Raw genomic sequence first — 25,582 nt, 5'->3', positions numbered from 1 at the left:
GCCGCCCGAGCACTTTGTCAGAGCCGGTTTTTGTTCCCAGTCCGGCACTAGTTGTGAGTACGGATTATATAAATGCAGTCAATGACTATGTCATGAGTGATTTAATATGTAAGGGTAAAAGCAGTGTATGGTGAAGGTGTAAGTTACAGTTACTTTAGGTTGAGCCCTAAAGCCCATTTCTCTGTACCCTCAATTGTCCGAGTCCGTGCTCCTGGCCTCTGCCACACCACAGTGTTCTAATGAAAAACTAGATTGCTAACATTTTATATTTATAACAAACGTGTAGCACACCTGAAGTCATCTCGATGTAATCAAAATTGTAATACCTAAAGCATTTCCTTTATAAATTATAAAAATTAGGGATCTTTTTCCCAAAGAAATTAGGGTAAGTGCTCTAAAAACATTATTGAGGGCACAATTTCTGATTTCTCAAACCGCAACAAAGCACTTTTAAATTATTTGCTATATTTATGTTTGCTTATCCAGTTGATCACTTGATTATTTGTTACACTTAGGGGAGAGGATGTGTTGTGAGAAACACAGCTGCCACTTTGCAACTGGGGAACCAGGTTTGAGTTTCAGCGTTGGCAAAACATCCTGTGATTCTGGGCAAATCACTTACTTTCCCCACGCCTAAAAGCAAAATGAATGTGTCCTTATGTAATGTAACTGATGCTCATGTAAAAGCACTCTAATACCTACCGGTCAAGTCTGCACTATATAAAACAGCAAAACTAAATTAAAAAAAATTAAGCATTTTACACACATCTGTAATTGGGCTTTTTTCTTTGGCAACATTTTGATGATGTTTGTGTTACTTTCGTGCTCTTTTTTCTCTGGTGGCCATCTTGGGAGACTTTTTTGTTATGAAGCTCCCTAAGTTTCTCCTTTACTGCAGTATCCTCAGTAGAAAATGCTTTCAGTTTTCCAATTATAGAAGCCGTTCAGATGTGCCACACTTTTGACATAAGTTCAGAATGTTAGCACTTCAGTTGCTGATCATCATGGAGTTACCCGGAAGTTTCCTGCTGGTGTTGAAAGTGCATGTTTCAGTCTGCATGTCAGAATGTTTTAATGAAATAGAAGACGGAGATATTTGAGAACTTATTTCAAATGTGCCCTAATTTTGTTTTCTACAGCATGAGGTTCCGTGACAATCGTAAGTGGTGTTTTCGACTCGCACGAATATGGTCGAGTCTGGTATCTACGAACCGCAAATGACTAGGTTAGTGGGTGTACGCGTTTTCGCTGTACTAGCCTAAACCGTTCGTCTGTTTTGTGGGTTTCTTCATCTGAACCCACGGGTTCCATCTTAGATACGGCATCCATTTTGTTTCTTGCCCTCAAGTAGCCAGCGAACGGACGCTGTCCGCTTCGCGACCCTAGGATTCCCAAACTCTTGCGGAAGACACGTTTCCTTTGAAGGTGTCTTTATGATGAGGGGGATGACACTGTAAGGCAGATGGCCCCGCTCGAGGCACATCTTGCCGTGCCGGTCTATTGTCTTAGTTGTGCATTCATTAGTCACGTCCCCTTTGATGCCTGCAACTCGTGTTTCCTGGTACCACCCCTTTTACACCCTTTTCGTTCTGTTCACTGTCCTCGTCTTCCTCTGCACCTGTTTCTGTCCTTTCCTCGATCCGTTTACTGCTGATTGGAATGTACTAATGGTGGGAAGATGTGTTTTTACAGTTGGGAACTACCAAACGCCACTGTACTTATGTTCCGGGCCCTGAATACATGAAAGCGATCCCTTATGGTCTTTACGATGGGAACCAGGTTGTAATCTTTTGTGTACCATGTTAACCTATGAGAGAAAACTGTATAAAAGGAGCGATCCACAGATACAATTTGAATCAGACTCCTCGAACCTACACATGCTGTACTTCCTGTGACTTATGTGCTCCCTGCAGTAAATAAACCTCGATTCTTTGACGCCGAAGGAAGTGTCCCGTGTCTCTGTCATTTATACGCCGGAACAGGTTACCCACGAAGGTTTTAGGTGTTATCCCTGGCACCGCTGGGCCTTAGAAAAACCCAGTCCTTCAAGCACTAACCATAATTTCTATGACAAAATGAACTCCCTCATTTTGTTCCTTTCTAAATGAAATGTTTGAAATGTTACCAGTTTGAGTCAATCAAGATGTCTTCAGGTGTGCCACATCTTTGTATTATTTAAGACTGTTAGAGCTCTAGTTATTTAAAACACTCTGGGAAGCTGCAGAACAACACAGGGAATTCAACCAACAGGCTGCTCCTGCTGGAAGTACATTTTACTAAGAGTATCAGACATTATTCCCACATGGTGGAGAAAGATAGTGTGAATTTACAGAAAATATGCTCTCATTTTAGGTTCTGGAGCACCTGCCATAAGAAAACAGTTTTCTCTTAAACAGGATTCATTAAATCCCAGCACAAGAGCAGCATTTTCCACAGGGTGAAATTACATTAGAACACACCACAATGTTTACATTTAGTATGGTACCACCGACAAATGATTTATATTGTAACTAAAATCTGTTATCACCTTGTATATGTGCCTCTTTTTTTGACCTTCAAAATCTGTCTGTCACTACAATGCTTTTCAATGGAGTCCATGTCCTAGAGTCCTGTAACAGCTTCCACAGCATGTTTGGTGTGCACACTCTGCCCCATTACATATTTTTTTAATTCATTTAGAGGACACCGGGACCAAGTCCCTGAATCTTGTAATTGCTGCCAAAACATACTGCTCAGGTTGAAATCAACCAATCAGGATTGACAAGTCCTCTTTAAAGTGGCCAATTGGAGCACAACTGGACACCAACTGCCCAGAAATCCAATGTTTTTTAACCTTAATTTCTCAAACACTACAGAACAGATTTACACCAAATCACAAAAAGCATAAGTTGCATACCAAGAGCGAGCATCTTGACAGATTTGGTGTAGCACCATTCAGCTGTTTTTGTTGTAGCCCTCTCCCCAGTTGCAGCCTGAATTGCTCACAGGTGGGGGGTGGGCACGAGGAATCGTGGGGGGATTCTTGGAGGGAGTTGGAGGGATCGCAGGATAATTAAAAAAGTATTAATAATTAAATTAAACAAAAGTACCTTTCCACCGGGTCCTGCGTCTTCTCGGCTCCTGCTCTCCTGTCTCTGACAGGAACAGGAAGCAGGCAGCCAGGCTCCCTCTCCTAAGCCAATCACAATGCTGCAAGCAGCTCTGTGATTGGTTAGGTTGCCACACAGCCAGGGGCTAATGTGCGTGGCCATGTTTAGCCTGCATGGAGAAGGGCAGAGTGCGCATGACTGGTTAGGGTCGCCTGATAGGGCCGATCAAACAGTCTGAGCGCACTCAGGAGTGGGCAAACCATTTCTCCCCTGCCCTGCTCAAAGAGCAGAGCAGCCCCGTACCTCCCACTCCCCCCCGCCCCAATGCACAAGCAAACATAAAATGGTAATAACCTTTAGTTATTACCATTGAATGTTTTGGCTTTCTCTCACTGCGAGAAAGCAATGGGGCGACACTACTCTGACCTAGTGGTCGAGACACCACTGCCTGTCCCAAAAAATCTATGGAAATTGCACAGGAATTTTGTGTGTTGAGAGCCCTATTTTTGGCTTGGTCCACGCTTCATGGATCTCTCCAAAACTTTCCATGCACAAATTAGTCAAAAAGTAGCACTTTTTTTGGAAAGCTTCTTGGAGATTCATCAAACGGGGAGCAACATCAAAAAATGCTTTTCCTATGGAACAGCTGACCTAACGATAACTACCCAGTGGCGACTGCCCACTGGGTAATCTATCTATCTATCTATCTATCTATCTATCTATCTATCTATCTATCTATCTATCTATCTATCTATCTATATAGATATAGATACATATATAGATATACATGTATATATGAATGTATATGTATATTTTTATGATTCATAATAAAATGTTATTCTTTACAAGACTGAAAGCTACTGCTGCTCACTTGCTGCTACTATTACATCTAGTGAGATGCTAATTTGCTCTATTAGTAACAAAAGTACTATTATTATTACGTACAGTTTTTGTTACAGTGTTACTGTAATGTACTGTTAGTGTTGTTGTAATTGATTACTGTTACAGTAGCATTGTTATGTACAGTTACAGTGTTATTGTGACAGTGTCACTAGCACTGCAGTACTCATCTGCTAGGTGTAGCCTCTGTAAGTATGCACTATTTTGGTAAATACGGTCCTTTCCTAGCACGAGGTCATGCTGCAACACACATTATTTGCTGGAAAATGGGTTCACAATCGTTTATCTTCTATAGAGAGATTTATTTTCACTGATTGCGTTGAATTTAGTCAAGTGATTTATATTCCGTATCGATCATCATTCTCAAGACGCGTAGAATTGTCTCCAAACACATACCTTAATATCTATTTTTACTTCAGTGAAAGCAGCAAAGATGACCAAAGCAACTTCATTCACTCCTTTCGGCGTTAGTTCCCACGACTCATACGGCATATTAAGGTGTGCATCTTGAAACATCGCGAAGGTATAAAAAGAGTCCATCTGAACGTACATCATCCTTTCTTCCTTTCTGTAGTCTTGCTCGATAACATTGTCAGTTGTCCAGTTTTGGCCTGCAAATAAAATAAAACCGATATTCAGCTATTTTATATAATTTTATGACAGTCACTGAGGTTGGGTTTTATTAAAGTCATCAGAGCTAAGTGGATGTTGCGCATAAGAAATACAGTACGTGAAAATATCATCCCCTTGTGACCAGCAGCAGCCAATCTGCAACGACAAGGTGGGCTCTTCCGATGCCAGCTCTGACAGCCTGAGAGCAGCACTTCAGTGGATGCAAAATAGGAGACTATCTTAATTGTGATTCAGAAAAGGGGGTGGTGATGAACAGAGTGTCTGAATTAAGCAGACCACTCTTACCCAGTCCAAAGATCAGGGCTTGATCCATCCCCGTTTTTTAGCTCACTGCACCATCCCAGCTCAGAACCTGGCTACATGCAAATTAGTCTGTTCCTGTCCCAGTGCATGATGGGAACAGGGCAAACCAAACTACCAAGCCAAATCTTATGCTGGGAAGGAAACAAGCTTCCGGGGACCGGTTTCTGGCATTTCAGCCGTCGTCGGCCCGGCTTGCTTGAATCCTGATGGTGCAGTGAGCAAGGGACTCATGTGTGAGTATACCCTGCCACACCTATAGTGGCCAAAAACGATTCAGAAAAGGGGGTGGTGATGAACAGAGTGTCTGAATTAAGCAGACCACTCTTACCCAGTCCAAAGATCAGGGCTTGATCCATCACTGTTTTTTAGCTCACTGCACCATCCCAGCTCAGAACCTGGCTACATGCAAATTAGTATGTTACTGTCCCAGTGCATGATGGGAACAGGGCAAACCAAACTACCAAGCCAATTCTTATACTGGGAAGGAAACAAGCTTCCGGGGACCGGTTTCTGGCATTTCAGCCGTCGTCGGCCCGGCTTGCTTGAATCCTGGTGGTGCAGTGAGCAAGGGACTCATGTCTGAGTATACCCTGCCACACCTATAGTGGCCAAAAACGATTCAGAAAAGGGGGTGGTGATGAACAGAGTGTCTGAATTAAGCAGACCACTCTTACCCAGTCCAAAGATCAGGGCTTGATCCATCACCGTTTTTAGCTCACTGCACCATCCCAGCTCAGAACCTGGCTACATGCAAATTAGTATGTTACTGTCCCAGTGCATGATGGGAACAGGGCAAACCAAACTACCAAGCCAATTCTTATACTGGGAAGGAAACAAGCTTCCGGGGACCGGTTTCTGGCATTTCAGCCGTAGTCGGCCCGGCTTGCTTGAATCCTGATGGTGCAGTGAGCAAGGGTCTCATGTCTGAGTATACCCTGCCACACCTATAGTGGCCAAAAACGATTCAGAAAAGGGGGTGGTGATGAACAGAGTGTCTGAATTAAGCAGACCACTCTTACCCAGTCCAAAGATCAGGGCTTGATCCATCACCGTTTTTTAGCTCACTGCACCATCCCAGCTCAGAACCGGGCTACATGCAAATTAGTCTGTTCCTGTCCCAGTGTATGATGGGAACAGGGCAAACCAAACTACCAAGCCATTTCTTATACTGGGAAGGAAACAAGCTTCCGGGGACCGGTTTCTGTCATTTCAGCCGTCGTCAGCCCGGCTTGCTTGAATCCTGATGGTGCAGTGAGCAAGGGACTCATGTCTGAGTATACCCTGCCACACCTATAGTGGCCAAAAACGATTCAGAAAAGGGGGTGGTGATGAACAGAGTGTCTGAATTAAGCAGACCACTCTTACCCAGTCCAAAGATCAGGGCTTGATCCATCACCATTTTTTAGCTCACTGCACCATCCCAGCTCAGAACCTGGCTACATGCAAATTAGTCTGTTCCTGTCCCAGTGCATGATGGGAACAGGGCAAACCAAACTACCAAGCCAATTCTTATACTGGGAAGGAAACAAGCTTCCGGGGACCGGTTTCTGGCATTTCAGCCGTCGTCGGCCCGGCTTGCTTGAATCCTGGTGGTGCAGTGAGCAAGGGACTCATGTCTGAGTATACCCTGCCACACCTATAGTGGCCAAAAACGATTCAGAAAAGGGGGTGGTGATGAACAGAGTGTCTGAATTAAGCAGACCACTCTTACCCAGTCCAAAGATCAGGGCTTGATCCATCACCGTTTTTAGCTCACTGCACCATCCCAGCTCAGAACCTGGCTACATGCAAATTAGTATGTTACTGTCCCAGTGCATGATGGGAACAGGGCAAACCAAACTACCAAGCCAATTCTTATACTGGGAAGGAAACAAGCTTCCGGGGACCGGTTTCTGGCATTTCAGCCGTAGTCGGCCCGGCTTGCTTGAATCCTGATGGTGCAGTGAGCAAGGGTCTCATGTCTGAGTATACCCTGCCACACCTATAGTGGCCAAAAACGATTCAGAAAAGGGGGTGGTGATGAACAGAGTGTCTGAATTAAGCAGACCACTCTTACCCAGTCCAAAGATCAGGGCTTGATCCATCACCGTTTTTTAGCTCACTGCACCATCCCAGCTCAGAACCGGGCTACATGCAAATTAGTCTGTTCCTGTCCCAGTGCATGATGGGAACAGGGCAAACCAAACTACCAAGCCAATTCTTATACTTCTTAATTGTGAGGCTTGAGAGAGGCCCAGACACCAGCTTCACTCTTCCTGATCATGACGCTCTCAACAGGTAAATGCGAGATAATATCAGCTTTTTATCTAGTGCATGTCTCATACATTCAGGATACAGCAAAGACATCTTTCAAGGGCTGGCTCAATTGGGTGACATTCCTCAGGGGGGCCAATAGCATCGCACTATAAAACTCACCCTGGAGACAAGCTACTAGGGGGATGTGGAAACTGCTGGACGAGTATCTGAACCCCTATGAGGGGGGCGACTGCCCGCAAAACATAGCAATACAAGACCAGATTGTGCCGAGGCCGTTGCGAAAGTAGTTTTCTAGTAGATATCTTCTCCATCTCTTCTCTTCCTTTCCTTCTCTTCCACCTGTCCTTAATCTTCTAACAAGACAACAGAAGTGGGTACAGTCTAACATGCATATTAAATGTAACCAAAACAACTATAACCAAGATTGACTTGAACCCTGTAGCTGACTAGCGAATGTACCTGTATGGAAAACTCAATAAAATACTTTGAAATCAAAAAAAGAAGCATTGGGCTGGTGTACTGCATTGTGACAAATGCACCACCAGTTAAACCAGATTCATCTTGTCCTTTGTAGCTAGTGAGGATTGGTTAAAACTATTGGCAGGGTTGCTTTGTTTGAGGTCCAGGATCAGCCCATGATACAAATTTCTTATCACATGCAGTTTTTTGTCTAGTACTCTGGAAAACTCACATAAATCGTGTTTCTGTAGTCTCTAGGGCTATGTTATTGCAGTCTACACTATGGTGTTTTTGCAATTACCAGTACAGAGGAAAAAGAACTTCCACAAGATTCTAAAAATCATGAAGCAAGACAAAGTTAGCTTGTTGATTTGCATTTTTAAGGTAAGATTACTTTCAAATATAAATTAAGGTATCTGGCTTTATTAGCAAGAGTCAACATATTGCCAGGGGCGTAGCTTAGTCAGTAAGATGCTCATGAGAAGGGTTTAAGAGGCAGTTGAAAGAGAGGAATACATATTAATAGGAGTACTAAATGAGAGAAACACAATATTTTGTATATTTTGTTTAGGGCTTTCAAAACAGATATGAGGAAGAGTCTGTGTATGGTTTTGTCAGTGTGTGTATGGAAAAGTCCCAGGTGAAATCCGACAGACACCTCACCATACCGGACTGAAAGCACCTGTACCCAACTATTCATCTGAAAGCACAAGTTACTACTTGTGTAACAATATATCTGTAAGAGACATTAGTTAGTGAAAGATTCTTTACCTTAGAATAACTCCAGGCTTCAGACTGGATCCGGAAAGTTTTGCTAGCAGTACCCCTGCGCGTCAGTGGGTGGCGTCACCCATGCGCGCTGACTGTGCACGGCTTTCTGCACCAGAAATGCAGATCCATGCAAGAAACCGACTACGGGTGCCATGAAACTAGGGCCCTGAAAGGGCTATCCTTAACCCCAGTAATCAGTTTGCAGAACGGGGAGGGTCGATGGGTCGGTAAGGAATCTATTACTAACTAATGTCTCTTACAGATATATTGTTACACAAGTAGTAACTTGTGCATCTGAAAGAGACAAGTTAGTGACAGATTCCTTACCTTAGAATAGATTCCCCAGCAATACCAACCCAGGTGGGGGGTCTGCGAATAAGATTACACCAGAGATGGCCGAAAGATAACCTTTGACAGGGCCCAGAGCAGAGCCCTGCTAGGCCAAAGAAAGAGGGAACAGAAGGACTTCGGAAAGAGGGGCAGGAAGGGGATCCACAGATTCTGCTGTGCACCCTGCCACAAACTTGTTCCATCTGCAGGCATTTACCGTTTTCGTGGAGGGACGCCTAGGTGCCAGAATGACATCACAGACCTCGGGAGGAAGATTGAAAGCTGTCAACTGTCACCCTCAATCTCCACGCATGGAGGTGGTGGGACCATCCCCTGCTGCTGCGACAGAAGATCCTCCCGAACAGTCAGTCGAATCGGGGATAGATTGCCATGTTGAGTAGCTGGGGATACCAGTACCTTCGTGTCCAATCTGGAGCCACCAGAATGACTTGGGCCCAGTCGTGCCAAATCTTCTTCAGCACTCTGGGCAGAAGTGGTATAGGCGGAAAGGCGTACAACTCCACTTGCATCGAAAAGCGTCGCCGAGTGAATGCCGCCTTTGAAATTCCAACGCGCAGAATTGATGACATTGCGCGTTCTCTTCGGTGGTGAATAGGTCTAACCAAGGCTCTCCCCACTGCAGAAAGAGACCTTGCGCCACGTCTGAGTTCAGATGCCATTCGTGATCCATCATGCACCGGCTTCAGAGTTAATCCGCCCTGGCGTTCAGAGAACCTGCCAGGTGTTGAACCACCAAGGTAATGCCGTGATGTTCCAGCCATGTCCAGAGGCTCAAAGCATCCTGAAAACGGGTCCACGACCCCACCCCGCCCTGTGTGTTGCAATACCACATGGCGGTGGTGTTGTCCGTGAACATCTGCACTACATTTTCCCGGATAGAGGGAAGGAATGCTTTCAGTGCAAGTCGGATCCCCCGAAGCTCCAAAAGGTTGATATGCAGCCGGAACTCCGCTGTAGACCAGAGGCCTCTGATCTCCGCCTCTCCCAAGTGGCCACCCCATCCGAGGAGAGACTCATCCGTCACAACTGTGTGCTCCATTTGGAGAAGGATCTGCCCTTGACCCAATCGCGATTCATGAGCCACCACTGCAAGTGTCATGCAGTGCACTCCGAGATCAGGACGTGATCGGACAGGTTGCCCTGATGCTGTGCCCACTGGAACTTCAGGTCCCCCTGCATATGCCACCTGGCAAGTTGCACTAGCAGGATGCAGGGGGCCATCAGGCACAGGAGCCGGAGGGTCATCCTGACTGAAACCCAGGATAGAGGCAGAAATATCGGAATCACAGCCTGAATATCCCAGAGTCGCTGCTCGGGGGATAAACCCGAAACTGCATTGAATCCAGAACCGCTCCGATGAAGGGGAGCTTCTGAGAGGGAATCAGATGTGACTTCAGCAGATTGATGGAGAACCCCAGCAAGTGCAGGAGGTCGGCCATAGTCTGAAGGTGGGTGACGACTGCCTGGGGCGAGCCCGCCTTCAAGAACCAGTCGTTGAGGTAGGGGAAGACTTACACCCCTGACCTGCGCAGATAAGCTGCTACCGCCGCCATCACTTTCGTAAACACCCGAGTGGCACTGGTAAGGCCGAAGGGGAGCATGGCAAACTGAAAATGCTCCTGGCCTACTGTGAAACACAGGTAATGCCTTTGGGCCGGCAGGACTGGGATGTGAAAATATGCATCCTGCAGGTCTAATGCTACCATCCAGTCCCAGGGTCGAGGGCAGCCAACCTGAGCTAGAGTCAACTTCTTGAACTACTCCTTCCGGAGGAAGCAATTGACATCCCTGAGGTCCAAGATGGGACGCAAGCCCCCTTTCTCCTTCTTAGGAACCAGAAAGTAGTGGGAATAACAACCACATCCTACTTCCGGCCCAGAAACACGCTCAATGGACCTCTTGGCCTAGAGGGCCATAACTTCCTGCTGGAGAAGCACAAAGTGATCCCCTGACATGCGGTGGAATCGAGGTGGCATGGCCGGAGGGCGGTAGACTTTAAGGGGCAGGAGTAACCCCTCATGATGAGTTGCAGCACCCACTTGCCAGAAGTGACAGAACGCCAATGGAGAAGGTGATGACGAATCCTGCCACCCAACGGTGTGGGGTGCGACCCGAAGCTCAGACTAGGAAGTTTTCAAGGTTGATGTTGCAGGGGAGGAGGTGGACTGACCCTCAAGCCGGACCCCGCAGCTACCCCGGCAGCCTCCACGCCCACGGGCACGCTGAGTTTGGTTCTGTGCAGGATTTTGGCTGAACGAACGGGCAGGGGCGCCTCTGCCATTGCCACGAAAAGTAGACGTGGCCGGGCGCGAGGTGGAAAGGCTCAAGGACTTGGCCATAGCCTGAGAGCCCTTAAAAACGATCCTGAACAGTGTCGGCTATATCGCTAAACAGACGAGTGCCGTTAAAGGGCATGTCCATGAGCGAGCCCTGGACGTCCAGGGAGAACCCGGTGGACCGCAACCAAGCATGGCGATGAAGCACCACGGTCTTGGAAATTGCCCTACCGAGGGAGTCCGTGGTGTTCAAGTCACAACGAATGGTTAACCTAGCGGCTGTGCTGTCTCAGCCACAGCCTGAGACAGCACAGTCTGGATCTCCTCTGGGAACTGAGGCAACACATCAGCGACAGTATCCCACACCGCGTGGGAATAACGGCCCAAAAGGCACGCAGTGTTCACCGACTGCAGCCCTAAGCGGGCCGGAGAGAACAACCGCTTGCCAAACCGTTTCAACTTCTTAGAGTCTTTATCAGACGGAGCTGTGGGAAAAACACTCTGGGATGTCGACGCTTGAATGACTAGACTCTCAGGTGTGGGGTGAGGGGTCAGAAAGGCAGGGTCACCCGGCGCCGGGCGATGACGCCTTGTAACGATTTTATTCACAGAAGCCACTGTGGCTGGCCGCGACCAAGTGCCCAACAAGACTTCAAGTAGGGGCATAATTAAAGGGCAGCAGTGATTCCGATGAAGTGGACGCCGACTGGAGCACCTCAGTAAGGAGATTAGTCTTAAGGGTCACCGTAAGGAGATCGAGGTTCAGGACCTCCGCTGCACGACGGAGCTCCATTGTATACGAGGCACCTTCCTCCATAATGGGCGGGGGAGAGGCAAACCCCGGATCAGAGGAGACGTCAAGACCTCCGGCCTCCTCAAATCGTCCACCCAGTCCTGCTCAGAATCACACTGACGGGCCAGAGAGTCATCGGACCCCTCCCAATCATCCTCCACCGCCGGTGCAGTTGGCACAGGCCTCAGCGGCGGGGCAGGGATCGGGGAGGGAAGAGACGCGCCGGGAACGGCGCCGGCCTGGGCCGAGCCGGCGCTGTGTCCCAATTTGGATCCCATGCGGGGACAAAATCGTCCGGGAGCCGGGTCAGAGGAGGAACCAGCCGTATCCACTGCGGCGGCGCCGGCGGAGCCGGAGCTGGCAGCATGGGACCTATTGGTGCTGTGGCCGGAGCCAGGAGAGCAGGATCCTGCAGTGCCAGGGCCGGAGCCGGAGGCGGCGCCAGGGCTGGATCCGCCGGAGGAGTGGACGGACCAGAAGGATCCTGACACGGGACCACGGAGCACGAAGGCGCACCGGGGGAGCCCAAGGCCTAAACAGGCAGTCCATGGCAGCAAGAAATTCTTGCATTTGTGTGGGAGTCGCTGATGGACCCGAGTAAGGCGGATAGGCCGCGGGACTCCCAGGCTCCGACGGAGCCACACCCCTGTCCCCCTCATCAGCATCCGAGGACCGATGGGGAGACGTCGGAGAGCGAAAAAGCTTCTTGGACTTCTTTTTGTGACGTCTACTACCCGAATCCGAGGGTGAAGACTTGGTTCCCGGGAAACGATGATGATGGCTCCACGAGCAGTCACAGGAACGACCCCTGGACCTCGAATGGCGCGGGACAAGTGCCAAACTTCAAGCAACTTCCGGCGCCGCTCCCTCAAGGCCTTCGGGCCATAGCCCTATAGTCCAGACGGGACCGGGAGTCGTGATCGCACTCCAGGCAGTAGAGACAGATGTTGTGAGGATCCACCACCAACATATTGCAACGGCAGGTCCCACAGGACTTAAAACCAGCCATCCCTACTCGCACCATTGAAAACCAACATGAGACAAAAGTCTCAAAAAGACAGTCAAAAAATGACTGAGGTACGGGCTCTAACCGGATCTGTGCTTACTGGCGCGGAAAAAGAAAGAATTGACATCAACGCACATGGGTGGCGCCTAAGTAATCTCCGTGAAGTCGTCTCGGCGCATATGACGCCAGCGGCGGACACGGAGCCGTGCGACGCCACCCACTGACGCGCAAGGGTACTGCTAGCAAAACTTAACAGATCCAGTCTGATGCCTGGGGATATTCTAAGGTAAGTCATGTATCACTAACGTGTCTCTTTCAGGCATACATTTATTAGGGGCGGTGTAACACCCCAAACACCCCCCGAAGTTACACCCCTGCATATTGCCAATTGGGATTAGCCACTAAGCTTCTAACCTAAAATTACGGAAATGTCAGGATATTAAAACCTGTGTTTTACCAACATTCAGTTGAGTTTAATGTGCTTCATTCAGCTGGCAATAGCCAACACGTAGGGCTGGATCTGCTGTCCGATCAAGTCTATGTCACCCTCTTCTTTGATTATGAGCTGTGTATCATCAGCGAATTGATGAAATAAAAAGCCAAGATAGTTAGTGGCTGTGGATGAACATGGACCGTAAATGCAGTCTTTCTTCTTACAGGCCCCTGCCTGCGGCTGAGGGCACTTACCAACTGTTGTGGCTCTCGGCAGCAGGCTACAGTGGTGGTGGTCATGATTCATGGATATGTGAGGCAGAATATGTCCAAGTGGCAGTAGTATTGAGTGCTTACTAAAATATAAGGGTGACCTGTAGATCTCATAAATATATTTCCTAAAAATGGTTATCTGTGGGCTGCATGACTCAAAGCCTTTCAGCTCAGTGCTTTAATAATACTTGAGTAATAATCTTGACAACAGTAAATGCTATGACATGCTTTCATTTAGTATTTGTTGCTTTAATTTTATATTGAATAGTTGAGAATAATACCAGGCTGTAATGATTTTCTTGATTTTGTTAATTTTGTTTTCGTGTCTTGATATGAATATACCAGCCAGGATGGTAAAACACTGGCCAGCTAGCAACCATATCTGTGATACAGCCAACAATTTGACTCTCGACTCCTGCACCCTACTTGGAATCATCATCAGCCTTCAACCAAGCAAATACCTCCCATTGACCTAAATGTCACCACCACACTAACACTTCTTGGAGCCTCAAAAGGTTCAGAGATATATATTCCCACCTCAGTCCTGTGTGAAAATGTCTCTTCCTGGTTTGGGTATGTAAGTGTTGGAAAATAAGCCCAGGGAAGGCTCCTGCATGAATCATGACAGTCACAGCCTCAGGTTCTTTGTCAGCTAGCCAGTGAGCTATGCTGGAGGTTTGGAAGCTGGTGGGGAGGGGAAATGATAATTAAACCATTCCTTACTGCTTTCTTGATGGTCTTGATGGTAACCCTGGTTACACCCAGGGTAAGGTGGATAAAGGCAACAGCATCCCTCAGACACCTTCACTTTAGACTCTAAAAGCACTGTTAGAAATGGGTTTGTAGTTTACCTAAGGTATGAGCCCTAGTCAAGAGACAACCCAAATCCTAGTCAGGGTAAAAAGCAGGCACACCTTAAATTAACCTGTGCTCACCCTCTGATAGCTTGGCACTGAGCAGGCAGACTTAACTTAGAGGCAATGTGTTAAGTGTTTGTGCAACACTTCAAACAGTAAAATAGTGAAAATTCCAAACAAAAAGATCCCACACCAGGTTAGAAAAATAACTCTTAATATATTAAACAAAACAAGAATAAAACAACAAAAATCCAAAAAGTATAACTTAAGATATGAATTTTCAAAGAATATAATGAAAAATAATGCTTAGATGCAATCAGCCTTACTGTGATGGAGCGCTTGCCAGATGCAGGGGCCCAGTGAGGCCCCTATATCTGACTCTCAATATCTATACTACTATTATAAAGAGAGAACTCAAACCTTTTGGCAAGGTACACTCGGGAACCACAGCGCCAATCCACACACCCAATACATTGTTGTAATCCTCAGGGTGTGCATATGGACATAGGCTATAGAAAATTTTAAAAAAACGTAAATTTAAAAATATAACTTTAAAAAAAAAGTAGTGCCCTGAAAGTAGCGCCGGCCGAGACGCTGCGCTGGCCGCGACGTATCGCTGGCTGCAACGTACATGATGACGAGAAGGTAACGGCGGTGAAGTGAGGAGCGCGGGGAGGAGCGGCAGCTCGGGTGCGTCATGACGAGGAGGAGCGGCGGTAAAGTGAGGAGCGCGGGGAGGAGTGGCAGCTCAGGTAAGGCTCTGGGACACGGGAAATGTCGGGGCGGGAGGGAGCCGGTGCGGGAAGTTGGCCCGGAACAAATGCGGCTGAGGTAAGGCTCAGGCTCTGGGGCCAGGATTTCAGGCTTGCGTGCACTCCCGCCCCGGCCCCCGCCCGCCACGACATTGTCCGGGACACAGACAATGTTGTGGCGGGCGGGGGTGCACGCAAGCCTGAAATGCTGCCCCCAGGCCCCTTCTGCCCCAGGCAACGCTGGGGCGGGCTGCTAGTAATAAATAAAACCAGAACAAAACAACAAAAATCCAGAAAGTATAACTTGAGATATTAATTTTTTAAGAATATAATGAAAAATAGCGCTTAGAAGCAATCAGCCTTACTTGGGATATCTGGTCGTGCTGGACCAGGACAAAGTCAAAAGTTCAGACCCACTGTGATATACCGCGGGCCAGATGCAGGGGCCCAGTGAGCCCAGTTGAACAAAAGTACCTTAATCCTGGTGGCATCGACAATGAGGTTTCTGGGGCACTCAAATCGATGGGTTGTGTCGATCCACTCAGTAGCAGCGATGCACTGGTCCCAATCCAAGCAGCACCAGCGATACATTAGCTCCAATCAGCGTAGAATTGCGATACGGAGATTCGTCATCAAGGGTGCCATCGACGGGGATACAAAGACCTTCAGTCGGTCGGAGCATCGTGCAGTGGTGGTTGAAGGTGATGTGTCGGGGTTGAACCACACATCAGAGACCAGTTCTAGTACATGCACCAGGAACAACGCCCCGGTTCTGATGCATGCAAAGGGATTGATGTACTGGTTCTGATCCACGCAACAGACGTGATGCAACGGTTCTGATCAATGCAATTGGGACGATGCACCGGTTCCGATTCACACAACAGTGCTAATGCTCAGGTTCGATAGAGGGTCACGGGTTTTGCTGGAAAAGAGCACCTTAGGCCCACTTCCAAGGGCCCAGGACTAGGGTTGCACAACTTAACAGATTGCATAAAGTCCAGGTGCAGAGCAGGTAGATTGGAAACCTGATGTCCAGGAGACTTCAGATCAGGACGCCAGCCAGCTAACCCATGGAGTCACTCTGGATACAAGTGATGCAGGTCCAGTCCTCACCCAGGCAGTGGAACAGCAGACAGCAGGGTAGCACAGTAAGGCAGGATTCCAGCAAAGCAGCTGCCCAGCAGAGTGGCATTCCTTCAGCAGCATATCAGTCCTTCTTCCTGGCAGAGTCTTCTGTTGTGTTTCTATCTAGGACCCTAAATTCAATATTCCCGATTCTTGCACTTATGTGGTTATAATCAATAATATCCTGATAAAGGCATAAGAATCATATCCATATTCAGTAATAGCCCATGCCGTCCAAAGCACAGCACGGCTACTCCCATCGACTCCTAGAAAGCACAACGCGTTCTTTAAACAAACCAAGCCTCCAGCAGCCCGGGAAATCCCCCCTGCTTTTGTTTTGATTTGATTTGAACAAGAACTCCTGGAGTCCAGAAAGAACTGTTAGTTCTTATTGACGTCTTATGTCCAAACTTACGTCAAACTCGGCACCTTTCAGGTATAAATATACCAACAGTTGCCTTAAGCAAACACACAGTGGTTTGGAGCAGAGCGGCCATCTACTTGCCCGAGAGCCCATCTGATGCGAGAGCCCACGGAAGCCGCCCCTCCCGTTTGACGCACTGAGAGAGACGCTGTCTTTTTCTCGAGCCGAGAAAATCCAGCTCTGGTGTTTCCAGCCTACCCTTGCGGGTTGCTGGGAGATCGAGTCCTGAGGAAAGAGATACCAGACCTCCCACATTCTATTACCAAGGTACGGAGATGACTAAACCCTTAAGAGAATTCTTGATGCAGATTCTTGGCAAAACAATCTTAACCAACTTAACTTAAACTGCTACTTACTTACTCCTTCCCAAGTATTAGGCTTAGGTCAGGTACACCGGGGTAGGCGTAGTTAGAAGCACCAGTTGAGTACGTTAGTCAAATGTTTTTATGTATGTATGTATTTTATCCATTTTAAAGTATCATATGGCTGAGAAACCATTTCAATGCTTTTACAGTATTATTTCATAATACTACTTTTACTGTATGCATATTACTTTATTATAAGTATTGCAATTGTGGCAATTCATTTCTCTTGCATGAGAAAGAAGACTGCCCAATAAATAACACCTTTTATTGAAAAACGCCCGTCTCTCTATTTCTCTGCACTTTTGCTTACATTCTCTCTTTTTTTGTGTTTGCTTACTGTGTTTCCCTGTGTCCTGTGAGCTGTTTGTCCTGTCCGATGTGTCCTGTTTGTCCCGTCCGATTTGTGAGCGTCACCATCCCGTCGTGTATGGCCCCCTTTTCCCGGTGTGCCCGTGTCCTGTGAGCTCAGTTTGCAGTAGTGGCCGGATAGATGCTGATTCAATGTTGCACTTACTCAACTCAACCTAGAACGCGTCAGTTTTAAAATACAGATTCCATGCAATGTAACAGGCTGAGTTTTTTTTTCTTATGCTGTTGAGCGACGTTACATTGATTTAGAACGCAAAACGGACACTCTTGCTTCAAAATGCACTGTATAAAACCTTAATTTAATCTTTGGTGGGTGAGCGTTCCTTGTGCTGAAAAACCTGAAGCAACCGCAGGCAGAGCTGCAGGACTGCAGGAATGGTTGCGGGCAGGGAGGCTGGGGTTGCAGCGGGCTGGAGGACAGCGGGGCAGGGCTCCGAGGGCTGCAGTAGGCATTGGTGCTACCGCTGCGGTGGACAAGGCTCCGGAGGGGGCAAGGGGCAGCGAGCCCTGAGCTCCAGAGGACAGATGCTAGACCCGGATGGGACGCAAGTACTTTGTTTGGCTGAGGCCTCGGCTTGGAGGGTAGGTTTAGGGGCAGGGGGCCCGGGGCAGCAGTTCAGAAGGGTGTTTGCTGCTTATTTCTCTAATCTTATGTTTCAAGCCGTTCAGTTCAGAAGGGTGTTTGCTGCTTGTTTTTCTAATCTTATGTTTCAAGCCGTTCTTGCAAAGCCGTTCTTGCAGGGTGTTGCGGGCGGTTCGTCTTTGGAACTGTTCTGTGGTCTTTTTGATGACCCTTTCTCAATCGTTTCCTGAGGACGAGAACCAATTTCGGATTGTTATTTTTGTTGTTTTGGGTGTTTCATTTTTTTCCGGGCAGTGGGATATTTTGCCATGATCTTATTTTCGGAGTGCTTTATTTAAGGATCATGTATTTGGAGTTTTTTTGTTCGGGTGGGAATTACGTATTTTTTGTTTCTGGGTATGGCGCCCTGCGGGTTAAGACTCCACAATTTATCGAGGGGGTGGGCGTGTTCTGACGCGATTTCTAGAGGTGTTCCTTTCGTGCGCATTCCTTCCTTTAAGGATCTTGGGTAAAGAATATTCTATATTAGAGTGTTTAGGGCTGTCCTTATTTTGGGGGTGCTACAAAAGTAGCTTTTTGGGTATCTATTTGCTTTCGGGTATAGCTGTTCTTGACTGGGGTTTCTTGTGGCGAAGGTTCGTTTTGTGCACCTTTATGGGGTTTCGTGGCGTTTTTGTCCTTACAATTCAGGTCCCGCAAAAAAAGGATCCTGAAAAGCCCGGTTTCCATTTGTTTTATAACTGGAGCGGGTAGTGACTATAGCGCCGTGATTATACCATAGCGCTTGATGACAGCCTTGAGGCTTAAATCGAAGCATGAATACGGCGGGTAGTTTATCACTTGCTCAGTGGCCCCCGCCCTCTGAGGGACGGAAGCCAAGTTAGCCTGTAGGGTGCACACGGCTGCTGCTGCGGCCCGAATTCCCTCAACCGTGTAAGCCTCTCTTCTACTGCCGTGAGATGCGAGCCGGGCCGGCAGAGGCACCCGCGGGCTCGCCATCCTTAAAGGATGATTGTGAAACAAGGCCCTGCTCGCAAAAGTCCCAATTCGAGCAGAATAAGTAGCCTTTTTAATTTTTTTTTTTTTTACAAGAAATAAGAAATATATATCTTTGGGCCTTTTTCCGAATTCTCACTGTGCGTAGGTGCTGGAAAAGAGGCTAGATCTCAGGTTCTGCAGGTAAAGGCACCAGTGGGTGAAACCATCTCATTCAAACGTAGGATTGTAGGCGACGCCTGCGGGGTGACTCTTATTGAAGGGCTGTAGGAGGCGTGAAATGTAAAGCCCTGTACCTGGTGCGAGCGGGGCCGGTGGAAGGCAGCACAGGCGGGCTAACTTTAAATTTTTATTGCACCACAAAGTTTAATGTTCATCCCAGGGAAGGCTACACAATGCACACAGAGCACCACAATAGAACACAATACAACATCATATAAAATAAAATGCACACATACAATCCACGAAAGCACCACATGCACGAACTACACTCGTTATGATTATGCAAAACTCTACTTACAGTGTGCTGTGTTATGTGCAGTACACATTCCTCAACACAAGACGTGTGACAGTGCACAGAATCCAAGCAGGTAGTGCACACTCTGAGCACGAACACAACCAGCACAGTATAACAGCGTAGAAGGCTGCATGAGAGACCACAACACATGTTACACAGCACGCACAGCACTGTGAGTGCACGGCAGGTGCTGTGCAGTCCGGGTGCTCGTGATACTGCTTGGCATTGGGAGGGGCCTGGGCTGGTCCGGGCTTCTGTCCTGTAGGTGAAAGGCCGCTTGGCAGCCGTTAGTGCTCGACTAAGAACATTCTGGGCTCTTTTCGTTCCCAGCGCCTAGAGGGGTGGAGCGCCCTCCGTGACTCTGATTCAATTTGCTTTCTACACATAAATGCAGCACCATGTTTTTTTAGGGAAATAGAGAGCCTATCCTGCGTTATATTATAAGCCTGTTGTGCATTATGGTAACCCCAGTAATTCGGTGTGAAGAGATTAAACGCGGTGACAGACGAAGAATTAAAGGAGCGAACCTTTAAATAGAGTCGCGAGTGAGACGCGCAGTCCCGGCCTTCAGTCTGGGGGGCTGGGCCCAGGCTGGCAGCCCCCAGGAGGGGCTGGTGATCAGAGCCCCTCTGATCCGGGCATCTTTTGTCAGATCTTTAGAGGTGGTCCCGGGTATCGGTACACAGAGAAACTAACATTAGGCATCAGCAGTGAAGTGACATAGGCTCCCGCGAGGGAGGGGGGGGGGCCTGCAGGGGGCCCTCAGCACCCGTGTACCCGGGCTTGAGAGCTCACGATTGTATTTGCAGGGGGGCTCCACGTGCCTTGCAGCCCCCCATTAAGTGGAGCTCGCTTGTTCTGTGTGTTCCGAGCGTCCATTCCTATCAAGTGAGTGTAAAGTTGCTAACCCACGGATACTGGCTTGTTTCCCTTGTTATCAAGCCTCTCTCTTGCCCTAAAAATGCCTTTCTCCTCGTTTCCTTGCTCCACGCTCCACTGGCCCTGATGTGCTCCATGTCTCGGAGTTACACCCTTCCTCTCTCCTTTAAAGGATTGGGGTGCTACTTGTATATTTTATGGTGATTAAAGATGTATATTACACATCTGTGGCTGAACTGAGTTCATTGCCAAATGCCAGCTTATTTAAGTTAGTCTTGTTTCAGCTTTTGAACTTTAGATATGGAACTAATACTTTTGTGGGTGTGTCTTAGGTACATTGAAATTCTCAAGAGCAGTCGAGCAGAAGTACGCACTCATTATGACCCCCCTCGGAAACTCATGGCCATGCAGCGGCCTGGCCCCTATGATAGACCTGGTGCCGGAAGAAGATATAGCATGGGCAGAGGAGCTGGTTTTGATCGAATGCGACATGGAGGCTACGGTGGCAGTATGTTCATTTCAGTTGTTGGTAATCACTCTTATATGCGTATGGCTTTTGTCGACGATATAGTGCCCTTTCTGTGTGGCCACACTGCATGGGTGTAGCTGTCGGTGGTTTCAGTGGATGCAAGGGCTTGTATTAACCGGACTCGTTTGGGTCTGTGTGCCAGATGGAAGTGCTTTTGTACGAGTGGTTCATTTTCATGGAGAGCTGGGAAGCTGTTGAGGTTAATGGCTCACTCTGATCACATTTGTATACTGTTCAATGTTTACGGGCTATGGAGGATATGACAATTACAATGGGTACAGTGATAGCGGCTATGGCTTTGGCACGGATAACCGATACGGAACAGGTATAGAACTTCAGAGTTCAAAATGTTGACGAAAACCACAGAATCGGTTATAGGGCTAACTTGGTCCTTTATTTTTAGGGTTGACGGATAATAGCTATGGTGACGGAACTTCAACTTTCCAAAGTACAACTGGGCGCTGTGTACACATGAGCGGGTTGCCTTACAGAGCTACTGAAACGGACATCTACAACGTAGGTTTAGCCACTTCTGATTTTCTTTGGAGTGTTTTTTTTTCTTGTGCTCTTAATGCATACGTGCCTACAATAATTTGAATGTCTAAGTTAAAGAAACAAGGGAATGCCTACAATTTCTAGCAACTTGACTTCATCCACTGGACCAGTTTCGGCGCTTCTCAATGGCTCCTTTGCTTTTCAGTTATTTTCTCCTCTGAACCCAGTCAGAGTACATATTGAAGTTGGGTCCGATGGTAGAGTAACAGGAGAGGCAGATGTTGAGTTTGCTACGCACGAGGATGCTGTTGCTGCCATGTCTAAAGACAAAGCAAATATGCATAAGTTGTGTTACTTGGTTTTCTATTAAACAGTTGCAACCTGTCCCGGAACGAGTAGGAAAAGTGTTGCAGACTTGTGGATATCTTGCATAATTGGAGTATATCGTCTTTAATAGTGAATGGCCAGCTTTAGGGTCGTCTTTAAGTAACACGGTTTCATTTTTGTGTTCTTTGGGCTTGCTGTACTAGGACTACTTTCTCGCGAGCTGCTACTTGATCTCGATCTTCTATTTACCTTTTTATTACTAGAACACAGATACGTCTAACTATTCCTGAATTCTACAGCAGGGGGCACTGGTGGTGCATACAGTAGCCAGATGATGGCTGGAATGGGTATGTTTTAGTACTCAACATGCACGATACGTTTGTACTGTGCAGTGTAATGCTTTGCTGCACTTGAAATTCCCCAGTTGCATTCTGCGTGCCTGCATGTTGAATGGAAAGGTGCTCCAGATGCGGCATGTATCATTGATCTACTGCAGGATGAGACAGTTTATGGCTGTGCACTCTCCGTGCAAATGTATGCTAAGTGGAAAGGCTTTGTGTTAGCTAGAGGTGTTTAAGTGTGTGTGTGGCTCTCTCTGTGTGTGGGGGGGCAAATGCAATAGGTCTCGCATTTGCGAGAGATTAAGCTATTGGCATTGTAAATGACAATGCCATTTATTTATCTGTTTTCAAGACCAACACATAAATAAAAATGTCATTTGCAATGCCAATAGCTATAACTTTTGCAAAGGCGAGACCGAGTGTGGGTGGGTGGCTCTGTGTGTGGGTGGGTGGCTCTGTGTGTGTGTGGGTGGCTGTGTGTGGGTGGCTGTATGTGGGTGGCTCTGTGTGTGTGTGTGGGTGGCTCTCTGTGTGTGTGTGGGTGGCTCTGTGTGTGTGTGGGTGGCTCTGTGTGTGTGTGGAGCTCTGTGTGCATGTATGGCTCTGTGTCCGCGAATACTCTCTACTACTCTCTAATGCTCATCTATTGCCATTGTAAATGACAATACAATTTATTTATGTTTTTTTTAAAAATGAAAAAAAATGTCATGAGCAATACCAATAGCTCTACCTTTAATAATGCCGAGACCATTGCATTGTAAACGCTTGTTTAGGTTGGTCTAACTCACGCTCCAACTATTATCATGACCGAATCACTGGGAGCCCGAAGTCACATGAAGAGTCAGAGTGGGAGCCGGGATTCACGGCGCAGATCTAAGCCATGCAATACACACAGTCTCACTGCCCTCTTGGTCCCCGCTTTGTGTCGTTGTGCTCTCTCAGACCGAAAATTAAATGGCCCCTGCAGCTTGGACTGGTAGGAAGGGGAGAGAGGCGCATAGGGTGATCTGTGAACCCCAGAGGTGCAAACTAGGCCCCTGCAAACGTGAGGCGCAGAAAGGCCGCACTGCCTTAAGAGGACCACAGCCCTTCAGATGGCCCCCATTCAGCCCACGGCCAATGAATAGCTGTCATATACGGGATACTTAGGGCTCCCTCGTGTTATTCTGCTGGGTGGGGCCATCATTTCTTCAAGATAAGCCCCAGTGCGCACATTCATAAACGAGGTTCAGACGCGGGCTAAGGTGTGTGCATTTAATCAAAGCGAGGTTTACCACCTATAAAAGGGAGCAGATAACCTTGGGTGGATTAATGGGCAGTGATTTCATCAAGAGCCCTTTATTTAGCCTTCAGATTTCTAGTTTCCTGAGCCCAAGGAGCTTAAAGCCCGTCCGCCAAACACTGCATTTAAAGAGTTCAAAGCCAGAGGAGCGGCCAGGGCTCCTGTGAGGCCCAATCCGACCCAGCCATGGTCCGGTTTAAACTCGCACTTCCGCGCTAATACACTGAGATTAAAGCAGCAGAAGGTACGGATGTACTTTATACCATGCACTGATTCATTGAGAGGGGTGCCTGGACCCGCTCTGTACTTTAGGCACTGATAGACTGAGATGGAATTGCATGGAATGCTCTTTGTGTCATGCACTGGTGCAGTAGGAGCAGTGCTGGAGGGCTGCCATCCCATGCAGTGCTATTAGAAGATAGAAATGAATAGTGATGCTCCTCGTTCCATGCAGTGAAATGCACATGTAATGGGATGGTGTTCATCTCAAGAAACCCTAAGGATGCTCTTCATTTCATACAGTGGTACAGTGATATAGACATGTCTCGGGTGTTATTTATTCTAAGCAGAGGGGCAGTGAGACAGACAGGCTTGGGGATGCTCTTCATTCCTGGCAGTGCTACATGAGATACTCAAGCCAAGGGATGTTGTTTATCTCATGCAGTGATACATGAGATAGACAAGCCGAGTGTTATTTATTTCATGCACTGTTCCTTGAGATAAACATGTCTGGGGATGTTATTTATCCCATGCAGTGATAGATGATATAGCCAACCCTAGGGATGCTCTTCATTCCAGGCATTGGTGCAATGAGATAGATATTTCTGAGATGTTCTTTATTCTAAGCAGAGGGGCAGTGAGACAGACATGTCTGAGATGTCATTTATTCTAAGCAGTGACTCAGTGAGATAGATAGATTCATTCTAAGCAGAGGTGCAGTGAGACGGACAGGCCTGGTGATGCTCTTCATTCCATGCAGTGGTACAATGAGACCCCTTGAGGTATAACAGTGCCTTACGTACCCTGTATACCATGCAGCCCTTTCGGCTCCCGTTTTGCTGTCCTTGGTATCTGACACTATCAGTAGAACAATGCCTCCCTGCACACTAAAGAAATCCCAGAACTCAATGCAATGCAATGCAGATCAATAGAAGGAAATGGCTCTCTGGCTCGATTGGTCTAGGCTGGGTCCCTCTAACGTGAGGTCCTACCCATTAATAATGGGCCTTCCATTACCAGGGGCCCACTGCCTCTACACACAACTGAATGGTAACCTGAAAGTTTTCTTCTGGAACCAGGGAGCTCCTATCGGAATGCTAGTCTGTTTCTACTCTACAGTGCATGACACACCATAGCGCCAGGATACCCTCGCGAGTGATAGTGCACTTTACGAATACACATAACATAACACCAAACCGAACCAGGTAATATCATCCAAGCCTGAATGGCAAGCCTGCAGGGAAATGGAGTCCCCTGCTGATAGGCCGGAGAGACTGAGGCTGAGTCAGTCACATGGCATGCGCAGCTTGACATGTAACTGACTCTCCCCCACCCCAGCCTCTCACTCCGTAGGTACCAGAGTTTCTTGAAAAAGTCAATGTTTACAGGAAGCGGAAGTGGAATCTGCCCAACCTCCTGATACACGTGGGACTCAGTTGAATTCAGCCGAATCTGCTGTTAAGTGACCCCGGAGTCATGGATTCCAGGGTCACTCACTGTAAGGCACAGGGAGAACGGGTACACACAGCACCACTGCAACTGTTCAGGGGCGATCAGGCACCAGCATAAATGCCTCCTGACATACTCTCAAGCCCCTGGGACTGAGTCTAAATCACTGGTATGTCCTGCGGTTCTGTGGAAAACTTCTCGAAGGATGCAGTTTTCGCTTTACCGTGACCACTTGAAAATCGCAAGTTATCTGAGAAGGTATTTCACATATATCAAAAGGTTCTACGTAAGATATACTCTGCGAAAAACAGTGTTGTTTCTCAGTGCAATACCACTGTGGTAGACAAACTATCAATGGTAAACCGACCGAGAATTGAAGGACTTATTCCAGTTTGGTGAAATTCAATCACAGTGAAAATGCCCCGATTACTTACCGGTAATCTTCATTACACCGTGTTAGTCTTCCTCGCCACATGACTTACAAAGTGAGCTTCAGCTCCACACCAGAACCCTCCAAAGCAAAAAAAGAGT

At 47.5% G+C, this 25,582-nt stretch overlaps 1 protein-coding gene and 1 pseudogene across 2 annotated transcripts in view; one reads left to right on the top strand and one right to left on the bottom strand.

The window, feature by feature from the left end:
- Positions 1-25,582, bottom strand: part of DNAI7 (dynein axonemal intermediate chain 7) — a 562,546-nt gene that overhangs the window by 165,177 nt on the left and 371,787 nt on the right. The window contains exon 12 of the mRNA XM_086920321.1: positions 4,386-4,600. Within this exon, the coding sequence (XP_086776447.1) occupies positions 4,386-4,600 (215 nt within the window). The remainder of the gene's footprint in view (positions 1-4,385; positions 4,601-25,582) is intronic.
- On the top strand, positions 20,601-21,803 carry LOC147751563 (heterogeneous nuclear ribonucleoprotein H-like; annotated as a pseudogene). The gene is made up of 3 exons (XR_015308670.1): positions 20,601-20,915; positions 21,184-21,454; positions 21,639-21,803. The product of XR_015308670.1 is annotated as a heterogeneous nuclear ribonucleoprotein H-like (transcript).

This window comes from Lissotriton vulgaris, chromosome 1_1, assembly GCF_964263255.1.
Source record: "Lissotriton vulgaris chromosome 1_1, aLisVul1.2, whole genome shotgun sequence".
Classification (NCBI taxonomy): Eukaryota; Metazoa; Chordata; class Amphibia; order Caudata; family Salamandridae; genus Lissotriton; species Lissotriton vulgaris.
Note: the sequence above shows the minus strand (reverse complement) of the source record. Positions and strands in the feature narration are given on the sequence as shown.